Source organism: Diadema setosum, chromosome 2 (assembly GCF_964275005.1).
Source record: "Diadema setosum chromosome 2, eeDiaSeto1, whole genome shotgun sequence".
NCBI classification, from domain to species: domain Eukaryota; kingdom Metazoa; phylum Echinodermata; class Echinoidea; order Diadematoida; family Diadematidae; genus Diadema; species Diadema setosum.
Genome location: NC_092686.1, coordinates 27,880,962 through 27,902,094, shown reverse-complemented (window position 1 = coordinate 27,902,094; position 21,133 = coordinate 27,880,962). Strand labels below are relative to the sequence as shown.

Below are 21,133 nucleotides of genomic sequence, written 5' to 3'. Positions count from 1 at the left end.
TGCTTGACTCTTAGGGTGCTCCGATTAGCCCGCTGATCTTTCAGACTCAGTGTGCGAGCGTTTAAAGGGGAAACTATACTATCTGAAATGTTGCAAAATCGTCTTTCCTTTACTTCCCCGTGAAAAGACAATGTAGTTGAGGTTTATACAGAGGAACTGAAAAAAAAATGATGATGTGGGCATTTATCATTATTGCCACATCTGTGAATTCAGGGTATGTATTCAGGGTCCCCGGGGAGAACAGTACCTGCCTACTGATGGGGTTACCCTGTTGAAATAAGACCGAATAGATAAATATAAATAAATAAATAAATAAATAAATACAAAAAAAAAATTGTACCGTATACTGGGTATTAGGTAGATAACGATATGAATTTTAGGTCAATAACGCACACGTCGTTGACTCCTGCCTTCGATGTGGTTTCACTTGGAGACACAAAAGTTTGATAATTTGACGTACCATGGAGAAGCTCCAGTCCATGCGACAGGGACGCCACACGAATCGAAGCCCATGGGAAAATACGATGAACCGTGATATTTACCTTGTCATGCCACGCCAGTGATCATCAGAGTAATCACCGGCAAGAGAAATATATAAGGCCCTCCGTTCTTTGGAGAATCCTCGGCATGACAGATCGTTCATATATTGATAATTATAATGATTTGGTATCATGCAAGATGGACTTTGGCCTATATACGCTCGGAGGGGTCTATCACTATCTGTTTACCCGTGATTCTCCTTTATATCTCCTGTCTAATGTCTAAGGATTGATGTCACGCTGACAATTCACCAGAATTAGTCAGAGGTGGCTTCCATGGATCAAAGCACATAGATTATCAATCAATGTTGCACACACAATTATTATTTTTCACATCATTAAATTGTGCAGAATATACGATGGCGTTGAGAACTGGTGAGGTTTATCAAAGTTGGCTATAATAGTCGGGGCCTACCGGGAAATTCTAGATGGGTTTATTTTCGATTTGGAATGAACTCGGCTTCAGCTCGTTATAATTTTTACAAAATGTCTGTCGCTTTTGAAGGTAATTGGCTTGAATTTCTACCAAAAACAAGACCCCAATGCAACATTTGCTACATTAAGCACCGCATTGCGTACATTGTGACTATTATGTCTGTGTGTGTCAAGAGCGGTCAATAGTGATGCTGACACGTGACATTTCCAAAATACAAAGTGACGGAGTTTTCTTCTATGGCATCGCCTGAGTCCACAAGAGCCAGTCCGTCTAACCCTTCCATTGCCTTTGAAGAACTGTTAGTACACAATGCCAGTGGTATTTCGTCACAATTTTCCTGAGAGGGTTATTGGTATGACACCCCGTCAACCTCCCCCCTCGCCAGCATCTCTCATCCTTGCCCAACAGGGTGGGATCGGAGAAGGTGCGCCGTGATGGAAAGCCATGATTTGCTCAAGGGTGAAAGAACGATGTGGACTTGGCCAGGGATACATCAGCAGCCTCAAAATAACATACAATTTCCTGTTCCCCTCACAAAGTGATCCAATTATCCGATTATTGTTGTTGCCCATTTTGATGCAACCCTGGCTGTCCCCTTGGGGGTCCTCGATCAAAAAACAGCTATAGCTGTATTCGTGAGTTTGAACCATTTGGGTGAGTTAAGTTGGATGTCATTATTGAATCTCGACCAAGATGACAGTAGTGTGATGATAAGTCACATAGGAATCGTACCTTTCATTTCATGCGACTGAGCTATTTTGAACACAAAGCCGGCACGTCCCCAGACGGAAAAGAGGAACTGTATAATCTCGTCAGCGTCATGCGCTGTCTCTACACATGCATGATGGTCACGTTCAAATCACACATCATTTTTTAGAATGTCTCGTAATAATGTCATGTTAAAACAACTGTGCATCCTTATTTACCCAGAGTTGTTTCTTCAGTCCTGGCACTGCTCATTCAGAGGTCCCTCCCAGCATTATCAGGTTTGATTGTTTGCTTGCTTACTTTTGCGTTTGGGTGACGAAGGTATTGTCTAACGCTGTAATCGCAGGGCAGGATTCGAATTCAGAACCGTTCGTTTTGAGAGTCAAGAGCCATATGTACTTGACCTCTATGAGCTTTCAATTGTTGTAACTTTTGTACAAAGAAAGTTTGAAAAGATATCATATGGTGCGAAAATAAGATGTAAGTGGCTTAACAATGGCCAAGAAGCCGCACTGACACCAAGTGACTCTCTCAAATGATGTTGGGTTGCTGCCATGATGCCGTTACGCACAACAAGACATTGAGAAAAAATATGGCGGTTCGTCTGCACCCGACGATTTCACCGCAGCTCGTACTCGATGACTGATGGAAGCTTGTTAGGATGAAGGGAAAAGAGTCTTCTTCTCCTTCTCCTTCTTCATTATCTCTAAAATCCTCAGAAGTAAGATGTTCTATTGCGGATAAGATCTTCTCAATACGACCATTGAGAAGACATGCGCAGCGTATTCTCCGAACGGCATCTCTGACGACGGGCGAAGGGAGACCCGGAAGGGGAGAGAAAGAACGGATTACTTGTTAAATCGCGTACCTGGATGAGTGTACATCTGTGAGAACACCAAATGAGATGTATTCAAATGTACCTCGATACTGATGAACTCTGAGATGCGACATTATGCACCCCCCCCCCCCTTTCCTTCATTCACCCCATATCAGTGCGCATGCTCGGTATTGATATTCTTGCCGCGGTGTCTTATCCGGTCGAAGACCCCTGTGTGCTAATACTACATGGGATTAAGGTGGCAAGAGACTCCGGGCTTAGACCCAGGGCCCTGAGTTAAATCCCTAAGCAGCTGGCACTCAAAATCCATGAAATCTATTCTCCTTTTTATCTCGGTCTCTACTTTTATTTCTATTTACGTACACCTTTCAATCTCTTTTCTATTTAACTTTGCTTTATGGGCATTACTAATGTATCTCCTTCATCCTTAGGTTGCATGCTTCCATGTAAGCATCAGTTATTTTCTATAATATTCTCTTCATGGCTATCTAATTTCAATTTCTTCAGTATAAAGAAGACAATGGCTGTATCATTATAATTTATGCTGTGTTGTATTTTGTACACATGCACACGCGCACATACACTCCCTTTACATACACACACGCACACAAAACACACCTCTTTTCCATGACTTATATTTGATTTCATTCAAATCATATAAGTAATGGTACATAGTCACATACTTAGGCGTTTTATAGAAACTCGTTATAATTAATACACATGCACACACATACACACACGCACACGCACACACTCACTCCCTCCCTCTCCTCAATTCTTTCTTGGGAGTGTCCCTCCATCTGCACCACCATTCTCCATCCTCTCGTTATTCTCATTAACATTCTTCACACAACTCGTCCTCTTTTCCCCCACCACTCTACCCCCTCTCGGCTATAAGCTCTCAATCAACTTGGTTCTATTTGGTGTGTTCCCCATCATCGGTCATTGAAGTCCAGTCTCTCTGTTCCCGAAACCATTCCGTTCCCTCCTTCGCAGCACTTTCCCTGACTGATGCCGCGTGTGTACTGAATTAATAAATGTCTGCCTCACCACCAGCCTTGGCCTTACTCCTTGTTCCCTCTACGTTTGTTCGTCCGCCCCCCCCCCCATTTCTGAAGAGCGTGCGCGCATATACACACTCTTACCAGCCTGCTCTTACACGCTCTTTCCATCTCTCTAATTTCTCTTTCCCATCCCAGCGTATAGACCCTGTCAGGCTGTTGTCAGGCTATGACAAAAACAACAACAAAAACAAAACAAAGTAAAACAGAAAACAGTAGCAACTGAACTTGGTGTATGAATGAAATCGTCACCGTCATTAAGAGCAGAGTTCTTCCAAGTTATGAAATTAAATTTGAAAGTATGAAATGGTTGTTGTCGAGAGTTATTTCACACGAAGAAGGTAACGAAGTCGCAGAATTCTGTAGATTAATGATTGGAAAGGAAATGTCCATGATTATGTTATGAATGTTCTCAGTTTTTTTTTTTGTTGATTTACAGGAGAACAAAAGATAGATAGATAGATAGATAGATAGATAGATAGATAGATAGATATAGATAGATAGATAGATAGATAGATAGATAGATATAGATAGATAGATAGATAGATAGATAGATAGATAGATAGATAGATAGATAGATAGATAGATAGATAGACAGATAGAGACAGATAACACGATGAATGATTAATGGATAGATAGATAGAGAGTGGGAGAGCAGAACAGCAAATCTGCAATGATGAGAGAAGAAAAGGCGGAGAGACACATGGAATGGCAGCCTATATGCATGCATGACAATTTTGTTGTGACCAGTGACGACTCTGGTTTGTTTGTTTGTTTTATTTTTTTTTGCGCGTTTACTCCCGGGCAACTCATGGCGAGCTATGACCTTCTAGTAAGGAATAATTTACATCTTCGAGGGAATACTATAAGTCATTTCCGCACGCTGGAGGGGAAGTATCTACAGGAGAAAATAAGTTGGGGGAGCCATAAGCAAATTTATAAGCAATAACAAATCATTTTGTGTATCAGCTATCAGCCAAACTCATTTCTAAAAGAAATAACTTACTCATCAATGCTTATCATATATGCCGAACGCTGAAATTAGCCGCTGAAATGGCACAATGATATTAAATCACAATAAAATTATGTTTGGTAAAGTCATATGGTTATGATTAAGAGACATTCGACAAACCTGACCGTTCAATAGTGAAACTACAGATTTATCATATGTTTATCATAACTTCTGACAGTATACGATTACATTTTCTTTTATAACAAGTCGCATAATAGGTGTCACACGTGGTCAGTAATTTGCTGATAAAAAATAAGCGTGTAGACCGATATCTCGATGTCACATAAGTCGTGCATAAATGCTAAAATTGCATGGCAATGAACTTCTAGAAGCGCTCTCTTACTCTATAATGAATGTGCCATTAATTATTTACGATGTCGATTTGTTCTGATGGGTATTGTATTGTTGATGGGAAGTCGGCGTGTCGTGCAAAAACAAACATGGAACCTTTTGATGGACCGAGTGCTGTTACAGCAATTTTCTACTCGTAAAAATTCTCAATAACTCTCACGTATTGATAGCAACTAAAACGACCGTCATATCACGTCACTTTCTGTAATAGATGACTTCGCAATATACCAGCATCTTCTCTAGACAAGGAACGATCACATTTTGCCCAATTGAGCTTGAGTTTCCCCACAGAGGTCTGTCAGGTTGTGATATTTCACAGACGTTTTCATCGACGAACAAATTCAATATCCCTAATCAAAAGTTCAAGACGAATAACTGAAGCAGGATACCTCATTATTTTCCCCCAAGACATCTCTAGTCCCCGCGATAATAGAAGACACCCCCACTGTACTGTGTCCGCTTAGTGCTCACAGGGAGGTGACCCTCCCTGGTGCTCAGTAGGAACTATTGGGTATTATGTTTTGTTTCTTTTGAGAATGATTAACGTTGACTTCAAGCCTTTCTGAGAGAGGAAAAGAGGAAGGGGGATTCAGTATGATAATCATGACGTATTATCCTTCGCTATTACAAAGATTAAAACAACAATGTAAATTATCATAATCGTGTTCCCCAGCCGTTCATTTCCAGCATGGTGTTGTCGAGTAAAGATGAAGTGTATGTCTAGGCTTGTTAAGAGGTGTCGGCCCATTAAAAGGATGCATCTGCCATGACAGAGGTGCACCTGCGTCTAATATCCACCGACCTCGGTAATTCATCTAACAAACACATTCCTATCACCACGTCGGCACCTTCCTGCGAAAAGTTTTGATGTATAGATCCTTTGCTGATATTTTGGAATCATAATATCATGGACATGACCTAAATTTGAACAGGGTTTCATCTGATATTCTTCTTTCATCTGATTCTAATATTTTGAAAGAAAAAGGGTTACTTGCAAGGTACATAAGGTACATAATTTGTGGCCTCTGGCGGATGTACCGTGCACAGCCAACATAGCCAATGCATGGTGTTTTGATTTGGGGGTCCAGAGAGGGTTGGGAGACAGATGTCGAAGATGAATAAAAATCGTGTTTGACAAGTCTCTTTTAAGTCCGTTTTTTTTTTCTTTTAATGTGACTATTACTGGAGAAGGCGTATTCGATGACATCGACCATCTATTATCTGGGGGGATGAATCACTCCCGCTCCATGTTGAGGGGTTGTCTTCTACGAGAAGTCGGCCATCGTCGCCTCTCGTATTCCGGACGGGATCAGTATTGTCATCTAGTGGCAATCAGCACTCGCTCTCTCTTCCTCTAACCATCCGATCCGTATGCAACACCCGAATGCGGTCACTAGATAGAGCTAATAATGATTTCTCCATAAAAAGTCACCCCTTTCTTGCTCCCCCCCCCCCCCCTCAAAAAAAAAAAGAGGATGGTATGGACTTTTAAGTAGCGGCATGCTGTATTATATACGTGTGTGGAGTCTCCCAGCAGTCAATGGCATGCGACTTTTTGGTCATGGATAATCACGGGTATCGAAATAATCAAGGGCGCAAAACTCCATGAAATTATGATAAAGCAAGGACAAAAACATTTTTTTTAAAGCAGTAAATCAACGATGGTGGTAACATCGACATCGTCAAAGTCGGAAAACCAGGATTATATTGTAGCTTGCCACTATTGCAGACTTCTCTATGACGTGGGTTTCGCACCCGCATTCGTCCCGGAATTGTTTGGGTTGGAAACAAGGCTGAAAATGATAACTTATTTATTTATTTATTTATTTCATTGATGGTCTGGAAGCTATGATAGATAATTAGAAACGGGATTTCTTTTTAATCCACAAAATCAGAGCATTTGAATGTCGTCTCGTCGGGCGCCTTTTTTGTACACATTTAACTTTCCCCTTCATGAGTGCAGATATCCCGCTCCTTTGCTCCAGTCGATGGTTGGCCAGCTAGTTGGTTATAAAATCACGGAAATCGATTGATTGTCAGTGGGCCCCTTCACTTTGTTAGGATGTTTTGTTCCACATCCATCAGTTCATCCCGGTTACAGTCCCAAAATCATTTCGATCGATGGTGGTTTTTAATGAACGCAATTACCAGCTACAAGTATTTACATGTATTTTTCGAATGGCATGGGACTACAGACCGTCTACTATGCATAACATCTGGATCATGATGTTGTTTCATATAACGAGCTCATCCATGCATTATTATGACATGCCTGATAGATGGCTTTACGTGTTGAAATTATGAGTTTATAAATATAGGTGCGAATCCGTATGCCTTGTGATCATCTTTGTTTACTACACCTCTTTCATGCACTCATGAGTATACAAATCGATGGCAAATCTGACTCTGTCTAGAAAGTAGAGAAGGGAAGTGACTTTAGTAATATTTACAACAACAAAAAACCCAATGATATCACAGTCTGGTGAGCTATGCTTGTTACTGGTGCTCTTTTCTCCTTTCGGGCGTTAATGACACTGTTCATTCATCAATACTAACAAATACAGGATTTTATACATCCCTTATCAGCCAATAATGTGATAGGCGTTTACTGAAAACTGATTATGTATACTTCCCACTATTATCATTCTCTCTGTTGGTCCTCTCGCATAAAGGAGTCTGATGCTGGTCTGACTTCGTAGTACTGTGTGTTCTAGACTAGAGCTGGAATGGTACGAAGGACAAAATGGCCCCATTAGATGAGATGAGAATGCCAGCAACACGACAATAGGACTGCAAAACTCTCGTATACAGTGTACTTGTTTTACGACAGATCTCGCCCGTAGATCATCTACATGCATATATTGTGTATGTCTATTTCACCCTGAGGTGTATAGACAGTCCCTCCCCTCCCCTAATCATCAGTGTGTGGAAAAGGTGAAATATATCGTGATTATCTCTCTGCTTATCATCGGCAATAGGATTCGGCATGCATCTGTCTCTAATTCTCACCCCATGTATTTTTGATAAGAGATACGCAGGCATCTGAACTTCATCTCCCTCGTTTACTCATTTTGTAACTTCGTAACGAGGCAATTCCGGTGTGTACAAGATTGTATTGCGTCCGTTTCCAAGAAGGGGGTCGGTGACCAAAGAAACAGTCGGCTAGGCCAAGAAACTCAAGACAGATAACCATAATACGAAACAACAATGATAATGATAACAGTGCAAATCTTCCTCTCCAACCAACAACAGATTAGGTCTCCATTCGGTCGTTATGAATATTTGACGATTGACGTGCTTGTCAAGAATTATGACGATCACTTTCCACGGAGACGTGCATGAATATGTTATCACTTTGAAAATTGTATCTGGCACTGTGGCTGCTTGCGGTGTTGACGTCATTATTATTTTCTCTCTGTTAGAGTGATGAGGGAAAATAAGTTAATCGCTACATGCGACTTCATCTGTATAGCTGACACATGTTTATTAATTTTCAAATGATATGGTGCAGGTGGAAAAGGTGGCCATTGTAATCAATATTCATGAATAACTTAGTGAGAATTGGAGCATGTGAAATCGCATCACAATCTTTCACGCTTATTAGGTGTTAAGTAGTGCATTGTGCATTAAATGTATACATGCAGTTTTTCGTGCTCAGAGCATGGATTATCATCATTATTTTTTTTTTTTGTTCCTGTCAAAATCTATAAGTTTGAAATTCAGAACAGTAGGATCCACATCTACAATGTGATCATTTTTTTAATGTCTGAATTACAAATGATTACAGTGACATGTCTGGCGAGAGGAATTTCTTTATTTACGTGTCATATGCAGTATTCTTGCCACCAATTGAGTATTTCTGCGGAGAGCCACTAACCATCTTGACGTCAATAATCATTGTGCAACTTACGAGGTTATGACAAGTAATCATCATCTATAAAGACATACAATTTTAATCCATCAAAGATTTTTTTCTCGAAGGGAGAGAAAAGCTATCAATAATAAAGTTGTCTTAAGGCGTGAATCTAGGGCGTGGATGATTGATAAGGGGAGGTTACACAAAGGAGTGAGTGAGATGTAAGTGTGAACAACTCTAAAACAACACGGCTATGGAACAAATACGCCATTAATGAAAAAAGAAAGAAAGAAAAGAAAAGGCCAACTATCTCCATATTATGATTGTGATAATCATTCAATGTGTTTTTAAATCTAGTTATATTTATTCTTGATATATCACTGTCACTGTGGTATCCTCTCTAGGAAGCGCTCCACAAACATACTCATGTCTGTACATCTTTCATCCATTAATGTGGTACGTGTTTTATCAAGCATGATACGATCGCATTCTTTCACATTTGAATAAGATCCACAAATTTTGTATTGATGATCCACCATGACCATTGCGATTCCTTCTTTCATCCAAGAAATGAGACTAGTTGGAGAAATCTGACATACCTACACGCACATAGAAAACGAGTTGGCGGTGAGAGAGAAATAAACACAGCGTCTCCATATTGTCGAAAACGACATTTTCGAGGAATGGAAATCATGCAGGTTGCCCTGAGCGTTATGTTTTATCAGATTAGCAGAGTTTCTAAAGCGCCTCTCCCTCTCTCTAAGTTTTGTTGGCACATTGTACTCCTGGAATACAGACGTCGATTTTCTCTGAATTCTCAATGAATATAGGTATTGGGAAGGCAATATGAAACCGAGAACAAAGTTATTTTCATCTTATTTCCAAAGATCACACTGGATAGATTCAGCATCATATAAATTATTACAGAGCAACATGACTTTGCTACCGAGGCCAAACCACTACCACACTCTTCATGCTCTTATAACTCCTGTACACAACGTTGCGAATCGTTCGTGGTGGCAGTTTCTGTGTATGAAGTTATGGAATGGAAATGGTCCGGGAAATGGGCACCCAGATGTGTGGCGGTCAGATATAACAATATTGATCGATGATTCATGCCAATTACGTCCAGGTCCGTCGCGCATGCGCAGTTTTCTTGACACGAAGACGCACTCTTTGCCAATTTTGGGAGCCTTTCTCAAAGTACCGTTTTTTAGGGGGTGCATTGGTAATTTCAATTTCATGCAGCCAAACTGAAATGGGGGTAACGTTCAAACGACATATTTTGAGTTTCCTCTTTAGCTACTCTATCTCGTTCTATTTTTACACAAGTCCTCATTTCGAGATCACCAGACATCACGTAGATTTAAACTCGTCATGACGATACGACTCATCAGTGATTATACGACATTATTCTCTTTATCAAATGTAAGTACTCGTATGGTCTCTAAATAAATTTTTCGTGTTAAGTTGGCACGTTCTCATGTGAATGGGAGGGCCTATAATTGAATTGTGCAGTCTTGTATGTCGCTGGTATTTATAGGCCTAGTACGGTCTCTTTGCTTGAAACACAAATGCCTTGAAATTCTCGTGCTGCCAACTGACATACGCAAATGAAAATCAGTCTGTCCTTATACAAAAATAGAAATCGTTCATTTTTAATGATGAAGTTTTCCTTACATCCGTGTTTGACGATGAACTGCGCGTTTGTTTTGAAAATCAAACATCGCATCAAGTCAGACTTACCAACAATAATTACCAGTGTGTCAAATTAGACAACAACTTATAAAAAAAAAAAAGAAATCCACATTCATGACTGTTTCGTGGACTCGATGTCCAGACTTTCTGAAATATTCAGCAAGGCATCGTGTGAAATCGCCGCTCTGCCACTGATTTGATTGGTCATGACTCAAGGGATGTGTTTAGAGCATAGTTTTACATAATTGTCGAGTAGCCTGCCGCGGGAACACGTGACCATGCAAGTGGTGAACAAAAGTCATTATAGGCATGACACTGACACAGCAAAAGAACTTAGGAGTTTCATCTTATATCAATCGCGTTCAAAAAGAGGAAGGGGGGGGGGAGAAAAGGTCGATGATTTGCCCCATGAGAGATGAATTGTATTTTCATTGAAGGTGCTGTAGGCTACATTTCCTGAATTGATTGCCTGTTTGTGTATGTGTATGTGTGTGTGTGTGTGTGTGTGTGTGTGTGTGTGCGTGTGTGTATGTATGTATGTAAGTATGTATGCGTGTGTATGCACGTGTGTGTATAATATTACATGTGTGTTATTGAAGCAAGATTATTAAAAACCACTGTAAGTGTTTGGTATACAATGTACTAGTATATATGACCTTGCAGAACGAATACTAAGCTATATCAAGGAGGTATGAGAGAACTCTCATACCTCCTTGGCAATATCCAGTACACGCATCACGTATATGCAACCTCGGTCACTGATGCCAGTGGATGCCTTGTCAAATTTCAGATACCATCGGCATTGCATACAACTGTCACTCGCTTCTAGTATAGAGCCACTCGACCCATCATGCCCATGGATTTGGAAGGGTACGTGTACTTGGAAAATCGAGGGGAGTCACCGAAACACTATAGTTCCCTCTATAGCTCCATTGTCTAATGGTGTAACTATACAAGTCGTGCTTATAACCAAGGAGGTCCTAGTACCTCCTTGTTATAACCAGCACGGTTCCATTTTTTCTCCTTCTTGTTTTGTTTCTTCTTTACCAGCTCTTATCTCTGTAGATTCTTAATTATTACGTCCAATAGGGAATTAATGCTCTGGCGTCACCATCTTGCTTAGATTTTTATCTTTTTCAACATTTTCAAAAAGTCGCCAAAATTTTGAAGCAGAGATCACATGTATCAGCAAAAGAATAGAACTTAAAAAAAATCACTTTGAGCGTAGATCAAATCAAGGTTTGTTGATGTTAAAATTTCATTTTGTTTAAACTCTTCGTTACTCCGCCATGAGTACTGCAGTACAATCTAGTATATATCTCGAACTGTGAGAAATAACACTAAATCCGTGAATCAAAATACACTTCGGCGTCAATAGCACAAAAAGACATAGTTTTAGTATGCCTCTGGTTGCGCGCCGTCATCATTTTGTGTGTACAACAAAAGCGGGCGGCCATTTAGAGAAGTTGGTTATCTATATAGTGAACGATGAATGCACAATATCTGAAGACGGATTCGATATAGTTAAGACGCGAAGAGGTATAGGGGGCTTCAATGAACACCCTCTGTCTCTTAACGCGTGTTGCAGTCTTCATCCACTGTGTCCTTCGCTTATAAAGCCGCTCAGATTAGGCTCAGCTTAGGCTTACTACAATCTCTGGTGACATGACTTGTGAGCCATGTGCATGGTGGGAACAAGGGCTTGAAGTTTTAACCCCTTCGATCCCAGCTTACCCATCACCAGAACGCAGTCGAGATCTCATCCATTTTTACCGAACCCATTTTTATATCAAAGGAAGCGTGACGTCACTGAAAAGCTCCTTACTTGGTGGACGACCTTCTTTTTTTTTTTTCCAGCATAATTAACCCAATTTTTTTTTCGGAATTTGACCGGTCTGCGGAGGGCAGACGGAGGGTTATTGTCGCCGAACCTGACACATTGATATGCACCTGCTGAGATGCTGAGCTGAGATGCACGCCACTCTAGAGTATATGACAGAGTGAACCATGAAGGAGAGACATCGGGCTAAAGTACGAGTGCATCAGATCAGCTTTTCGTTTTATCGTGGTCGTTCTCTTGACAGATGAATGAGATACTTGACGAGGCTGTAAGTTTCTCTTCAGGCGCCATAGCGAAAAAGAACTCGATGCGATGAAGTATCCCCCACATACGGCCACATCAAAATCATGTTGAGAATAATATTCGTGCGGGCGTACGAGAAAGTGTATATTTAGCAGTTTTGAAGTCTAAAATATATTTATCTAGAATGTGCAAACTGTCCCTCGCACGTGCACATATCTTATTGAGGTGTGTTGTCAATATGTGGAATATTTTCTTTTTTATCTCGAGTACTTGGCGAATATTCGTATCAAAGTTCTCTGGTGAAGGTGCAAATATTCAACATGATTATATGTGTTGAAGTAAATATGTGACAGTGACCTGGCGCTGCGTAGACACGTGTGCCTTACGAAGCATTACCTGAATGTATTTACGACAATAGCGTATTTTACAAGGTAAGATCACGGAGCTTCATCTTGTAGCTCCATGGTAAGCTCCTGCCCGGGAAAAAAATGCCACATCGATTCCCATTTTTGGACCCTGTGAAAAGCTGGTCGAATCCTCCTCTCCTATCGATTACCAGACAGGCATTGGAATGCACCCACCAATTTAGTTGCATTCTGTGTTTCTTTGGTGCGAGTGTCCGGATGAAAACAAATCAATTTATCCCTTTGTCAAAGGAGGAGAAACATTTTCTTAATGTACAGGATCTTTTATCAATGTCTGCATTCTCATCCGTGAAATACCGCTATGATTTTTGCTTGTTCTGTATTTTCATCTTCTTCCTCTTCCTCTTCCTCTTCCTCCTCCTCTTCTTCTTCTTCCGTTCTTCTTCTTCTTCTTCTTCTTCTTCTTCTTCTTCTTCTTCTTCTTCTTCTTCTTGTACTTCCTCTTCTTCTTTCGCTTCCTTTTCTTCATCTATTCCTCTCTCTCTTTCTGTCTGCTATGTTGGCCTTGCTAGTATACGTTCTGGTTGATCAATTTTATTTCCATTATACGTATTACAGTTGTGTGATATAGATGTCTACACTCTAACATTACCTATGTGCTTTTAATGCTTCTTTGATATAAAATAATTTTATTCCATTCCCAGAAATAAATGACCGACAATACTGTGTGCATAGAATGTATTGTTTGTGTCTTGTTGTTGTCGTTGTAGTTGTTGTTGTTGTTGTTGTTGTTGTCATTGTTGTTGTTGTTGTTGTTGTTGTTGTTGTTGTTGTTGTTGTTGTTGTTGTTGATGTTGTTGATTTTTACTGCTGGTTCAGGCCAGCATTTTGATATCAAATTGACTGCCAAGCGTTGATGACACCCCGTGTGAAATGATGCCTTTTCCTATTCTTATGTATCTTTGAGTCAGTGATCTGGGGTAATGCATTCATTGTAGGCCCAATTTTGTTCCAGGAGGAATTGCCGATGTAACCCTGGTGGCGGAGTATTGTGTAAAGGTCTATGTTTACCACACACTAGATGACCTTCATGAATTCGGGAAGGATTGATTACTGTGTTATTTGTTCTCTCAAAATTTCTTTATCTTGTGTTTGAAAATATACTTCACAAATCAATCAATCATCAGTCATTGTGCGTACATAGTGTTGGACAGCAATGTATTCATAATGGTCAGCATTTCAGATCTTGTTTCTATCTGACAAAATATTTTCCAATTGTGTCACCCCTACAGGCTAAAGCCTTGGACGGAGACTACTGCACCAAAGACGAACCCTCCCTCCTGGTCCGAATCGAGTTCCTCAACGTCCAGGACATTGCTGGTGTGATGACCGATTACCCCACGCTGGACTTCGAGCGGTTCCAGTTGTACCATACCAGGTATAGGACACGCCCTATACGCGTGCGCCCTATACGCAAGTTTATATAGTAATCTGTCTGTAATAACCTGAACTTGAGCGCCTTAAGTTTGGAATTTGTATTTTCGTCTAGTTTTGGCGTTCAAGTGTATGTAAAAACAGATCGTTTGATCCACTGAATTATATTCAGTGGAGCTTTAGGCAATACGCTTCACCACGGACGGATTTGAGCATGATTGTCACTGAAATATCCAAATTTCTCATAAACGGGGGAAATGACGAGCGAAACTCAGTACGCCAAAAAGCGTGATGGAATTTTTCAGCATATACAAGGCCACCGAAGGTTTTTTGCTATAGTAATTTTGTTCAAATTTTGTCGATCCACATGTTCAGTCTAAATTCAATACAGAGGCTAATTTCAAACCAAACGTCCATTACCCTGCAGAACTAGACGGGGGGGGGGGTGAACGGTACTCATGGTAGCCTTTTGTAATTCCATTCTGTAAAGCAAAATTAGCATCAGACAATGGCACCATAGCCGAGTAATATAATCTGTTACAGACCTCGGCCCATATTGCAACAGCTGTGTTTCGGTGTCAATCACTTCCGTGTGCCAAAAGTGCGATAATGGTTTTTGGTGTGTTTTTTTTTTTTTCAAGTAACCTGGCGATTTTTGGACGGTGGGGGTCGCTCATTATACAAAGGGGCGACAGCTCATCTGGAAGATATTACCATGATCAAGTCTTGGTAGCAGATATTATATTGCAATTGACACTACAAAGATTGTTAAAGCATGTTGATCCAAGAGAAGATTAAGTCAGATTAAAGTCAACCGTGGATATTTCAATGGCGAAACCTGGCGATCCAGCATAACTTCCTCTTGCCGTTGTTATCATCAAGTAGTTTAAAGGGGATGTGAAAAAAAGAGAAAAGAACATCACCGTATCAATCATGAAGTATGATACTGTTCACACTCTGTAAATAAGATATTACCAGGGACGTGGAATTGTTTCACCTCCCTGATATTACTAGATGTCAGTGCGCCTTTTTGCTCATGTGACTATTAAGCTGAGTATGTTGGAATAAAAGTTCTTTAATAAGCAATACATGCAGAATTACACTTTTTGTACGACGAAGTACAGCACTCGGTTACTCTCAAATGCCGTCACCCAGTTATATACCACGGACTGATCTTTATCAGCTTCCTCTCCATGTGATTCAAGAATTTTTTTTTTTTTTAATACGAAAATAAGAACATGTTTTTCTGTTGGATATCGGATATAATTTCCCAACAGATGTATTCACTGACAAGCCGCCCATATTATAGTCAAGAAGCACGCAAGAAGTCCCCTTATAATCGTGTTGATCAGAATGTAGGCTGACACCACAAACTTTAGTCCCCGCACGCTGCTCGAGCGCTGGGGGCGATGGGTCTGCATGGAGTGCAGTTGTCATGGTAACGTGTAAATCCATCCGACTGCATTGATCCGCGCAACATCGCCGTTTGTGAATACGCAACAAAAAACGGAAAGGGATAAGTGGTGGGGTGAGGGGTATAAAATTCATTTGAAGAAAATTGCGTGCTTATCACAGACGTCGCCACAGAAAGAAAATGTAAGGTCGTACACAAGCAAAATGGATGCTATAATCAGTGACAATATTGAAAGAATCTTTCTGTTTTGAAGTGTCACTGACACTGCTGGCACCCGCCTTCACCATGACCTGTGAGCTGTTGGTACACAGCTGGTGCTCATCAATACAGTGACTGCAGTATCTGTGGTGTCATCAACTTGTACGTGATCGTCTGCATATTCACACATCAGCATTAAATACTCTTGCAAGTTATGATAGGAAGATGTGTGCATGCCGCTCTACCTATTATGCGACATGCATGCAAGTACAAGCTAAGAGCAGTCTCAAGGCAGTGAGCCATGTTGGTTCAGTCGGTAGCGCGTCTGCCTCCAGACCCAAAGGACTCGGGTTCGATTCCTGAATCTAACTGAGCAATGTTATGTGTAATCAGTACCGTCCCCTCTAGTAAGGGGCAAAACGCTCTGTCCCTTGGGTAGGATATAAAATAGAGGTCCCATGACGATATGTGTGAGAGAGTCACAACTCATGCACGTGAAAGATCCCGCTTCATTACCTCATCGCAAAGAGCAGGGTGTATAACGCGGTGAAGTGGTCCAGCCTCACATCCATTTGGCTAGTTCAGCTGACTATGAGCTATCCAGCCATCTTCTCAGATGGAAAATAAAACAAACAACAAACAAACTGCCGGAAACAATTTTATTCAGATGAAAATATGATGCATCGTGAAACATACATTCATGATATGTTTTATAATATGATACATTATGAAACATACATTCGTAATCATAAAAGTTTATTATGAAACAGAGACGCCAAGACACTGGTTATAGCATAAACAATAACGCTTGTGCGTCCCAGCCGGCCGTGAATGAATTACGCATGCAGGCGAGGAAAATTGAATACCCAGTATTCCATGGATAGAGAAGAAATAAAGAAATAAATATATTTAATAAATAAAATCAGCATTAGTTGGCCCTGAAAAATCCATTACGCTGGAATTATGACAATAAATCATATACACCATCTATTGACAGCCACAAGGCCGCATTGTAGACACATGCCTGTTTCCAGCCAAACATACACAGTGATTCAATATGAGATTGATGGTAACCTCATATATTGTGCTGTATAGGTGTGGTGCGCAGAACCGTATTCCCCCCCCCCCCCCCATTATACAGTCCTGGATTTAGACACACATTTTGTTCGTGTAATGTACATTTTTAATGTCTCGATGTACTGTGGTCACTGCACTATTAATTACCATGCACATTAGGGCTATCGTACAAATACACGTACCTATAATACAAGGTAGGGGCACTGTTTGGGTTGTTTTTGAGGTGTGTATCAACGGGACTAGAAAGTCACGTTTGCCCCTATTACCACATGTTACTGATTGTCACGTCCGTATTCGTTATTTCCATTTATTTGCTACATATCTTAGTAATCTTCCTTGGTTATTTCTATTCCTCGTAATCTTTCAGAGAGGGTCTGAAGAGATGTCTGCGACAGAATGAGCAGCTGGTCCGAGAACTAGAATCCCTCCATGGTCGGCTGAGCAGCGCCATCAAAGAGAACAAGGACTCGAGAGAACTCGTTCAAGACTTCCAAAAATTGCTAAAGGTAACTACATGTCACAGTCAAAAATCTCAACAAATAACTTATGCTTTGATAGACTTTGTGCTTTTATTACTGACAGAAATTCCATAAATTTATAATTAAAAAATGGCATTGCGCTTAAGTTTTTCGTTTTTGTTAATGTGCTCACTCGTGAAAGAAAGAATTTACAAACTTTTAGAGATGATTTTCTTTGTTAGTCTTCTGTATGTTTTGATTTGTTTTATTTTGTTTTTGTTTGTTTCAACACCATATAGAGCTGCATGCACATGCATGAAAAACACATAATTCGCAAACATGACTGTCAATCGAAAAAAAAAAAACCCGATTTTTATCATACCGGGCCCATGTAGAGTATTCCAGTCATTCCATTGTGCCTCCTGTCCCCTGTGAGGCAAGGTTCTGAATTTTTAGTGTAGGGCCCATCATAATGTCATTACATGCGATTCATCGCGTCTGTTTGTCTTTTTCATGATTGAGAAGACTCTTTTTCTCGGAGGCCAAGTGTTGTATTTGAAGCTGGAATTAAGAAATGAAGAAAGAGCGTAATAATGATTAAACTCTCATTTCTCATCACCCGAGGCGTTTGTGTAGAGTTCTGGGCTGAAATTCAGCATATGGACTGTCCTGATTAGGTCGAAGTTTGGTGAACTAGTAGAACCTGGAGGACTACATCAGTGCTCCTCTTTCTTTGAAGGGGAAATCCACTCCAAATATAAGTTAGTCTGATAAAAAAAAAAAGTATACGAGTTCAACAGTAAAAATTTGACCGAAATCGAATGAAAAAAGGAAGTTATGAAATTTTGAAGCTTTGCTATATTTCTGCAAAACAGTTCTTGTACTATGGATATGAATATGCAAATGAATGAGCTAACCATGTCATACCCTCACAATTTTCCATTGATCATGTACAAAAAATGATAAAGATTCAATGTTTCTGTCATTAAAGTCTGAAACATGATGTTATTCCTGGTTGAATAACTTCAGAATAGTGATCAGTTAGATATACAAAGATTTGAGCCTCGGGCATAATTGCATTTCAATGAAAAACTGAGATTTCAAAATTTTATGTACAAACTATATGGTAAGTTGTGAGGGGATGACATGCTCACTTTGCCATTTGCATATTCATATTGACTGTTCAAGAACTGTTTTCCCCAAAATTAGCGAAACTTCAAAATGTCATAACTTCCTAATTTTTCATCCGATTTCGATCAAAATTACACTGTTGAACTTGGCATATTTTACTCTTTCTTATCAGACTAACTTATAGTTTGACTGGATTTCCCCTTTAAAGGATAAGAACATCGTCTTTAAGGGATACGAACAACAGAACTGTAGACAGCATGTTATGATAAAACATGCATCACTTTAAGATCACAAGACTTCAAGGTTGCGTTGAATTCTGTGTTATCTTTAATCAAAACGGTTTCGCTGCATAAAGACAGGTTGCCGTGTCAGTTCAATGAAATTGAAATACGATAATAAATGCATACATCTGGGATTACAGTACGGTAATATTGGTGTAGAAGTTTATGAGTTGTATGCCCTGTGATGAAGTAAGTGTTCAGCAATCTGCGTGAAATTATACGCAAAACCGTTCGAAAGAAATAAAAATCATCAAAGCTTGGCGGATTCTATCAGTGTATTTAAAGGAGAATGTAGCCCAAATAGGCATGTGGATTGAGTGAATGCAGCAACATTAGTAGAACACATCAACACAAAATTATGAAAAATTAATCGAAAGGTAATAGAAAGGTAATCGAAAAATTAATAGAAAGGTCGATTTCCCTAAAATTTTGTCTGATGTGTTTTACTGGTATTGCTGCATTTTCCGTGTCAAAATCACACGTAGACTTCAGGGCGTAATTGGTTAGGGTTTACACAGGCACAAATCTACATCTTTATAAAGCGAACGTACATAAGCGGAGATTCGTCGTTTTTTCGGTGCCTTCTTGTCCAGTAACAACGTATTAGAATCGGAGACGAATGAAATGTGATATCCAACGATTCCCTCCGCCCCTGTATACGATGTATAGATGAATAGAGACTTCGTGCTTTCACCCGACCCGCCGCTTGCTCCTCCGCCGCCTCTCCCGTCCCCTCCGCCACGACAAGAGGAACCATTGGCCCCGCTTCTGCCAATATCTCCACCCCCAGAAGATGCCGAGCAGTTGATGAGATGGTTGCAGCAGCAAGTCTTTCACAGCAACCCACTTATTAGTGTATGGAATTTTAAAAGAAAATGACAAAGAAAATCTTTGTCATGGCTGCAGACGTCAGCAATATTTTACGCATTTTATCATCCCGTTATGTATCCTGTGTGGTATTAACATTATGGGAGTTGTTCCGGAAAACAAATACTCCGACATGTTTTTTTTTTTTTTTAATCAGTTCGCATTGTACGCTAACAAAACACCGGACTCGACTAATACACCGACAATTTAACAGCGTCATTCCGTTAAAAACAACTAAACACCAGACTTACTAAAACCCGCAGACAAAGCCATAATCAATAGCCATAATCAAACAACATTCATGGTACATCTGAGAAATCACGGGCAACTGGCTCGGGTTGTGAACTAGCCTATCGTCAACTCTCAGTATTGTTCATAATGACCTGTTTTGTTGACCCACGATAACAAGCAACGTCTGAACATTAATGAAATGAAAGATGTCGATCCCGTCTCCCCCCCCCCCCCAATCTCTCTCTCTCTCTCTCTCTCACGCTTTCATTTACTTTCTGTGATGGTTTTTGCCCCCCCCCCCCAACACTCCGCTATAAACTTTTTTTTTGTCATTCTCACCAATAATAATTGTCGATGAACATTTTGTGAGGAATAAGCTTTTAACGTTCTCTCCGCAGTGAGACGATTTTAGCTAACTTGTCAACAAAATGGATATTTAACGCGTAAGTCTGTAGACTAGTAAATCAGTTTTGATCGATACATTTTTTATTGCTATACTAATGCGACATAATCATTACGCATAACTGCCACTTTGCGCAAAGGTGTTCATACCCTTCAAATTGGAAAACAACTTTATGGGCGAACTTCAAGCGTGTGTTTACTATTCAGCTCGCGTGAAGATTTAACTGTTTTTTGTTTTTGATGTTTCATGGCTTGCAATAAATAACCAAATCACAAAATTTGATGTCCGCTTGTAGATGTTTACGAGGAAGAGAAAAGAATTGAAATAATAACAAGGCATACTCGATTTTGAACTCAGGCTAATGGGAGTTAGAGGATCAAAGCAGATTCTTCTTTTTTCAGATCATTACTTAACCGGCTTACGCAGCTTCACGTTATTCTTAGTATTGTGTTCATCTTTCACTCATGCGCACTCTCATGATTCCTTGAAACGTCTGGCCTTATGTACCCAGAAGCATCCATACTTTCATTCCATCAACATTTATGTATAATCGCATATCTCATGTATGAACTCCATCCAGTAACCAGAAGTGATCACTTTATTGTACGCCCTTGGTACCATGCATCATTGTTCTGTATACGCATCATCACATTATAATCCCACGTCATCGGCATGTTATCCTGAAAACCATC

At 40.1% G+C, this 21,133-nt stretch overlaps 1 protein-coding gene across 1 annotated transcript in view; it reads left to right on the top strand.

Moving 5' to 3' along the window:
• Positions 1-21,133, top strand: part of LOC140243818 (uncharacterized) — a 50,877-nt gene that overhangs the window by 27,263 nt on the left and 2,481 nt on the right. Inside the window, exons 2-3 of the mRNA XM_072323488.1 lie at positions 14,240-14,385; positions 17,438-17,576. Coding sequence (XP_072179589.1) covers positions 14,240-14,385; positions 17,438-17,576 — 285 coding nt within the window. The remainder of the gene's footprint in view (positions 1-14,239; positions 14,386-17,437; positions 17,577-21,133) is intronic.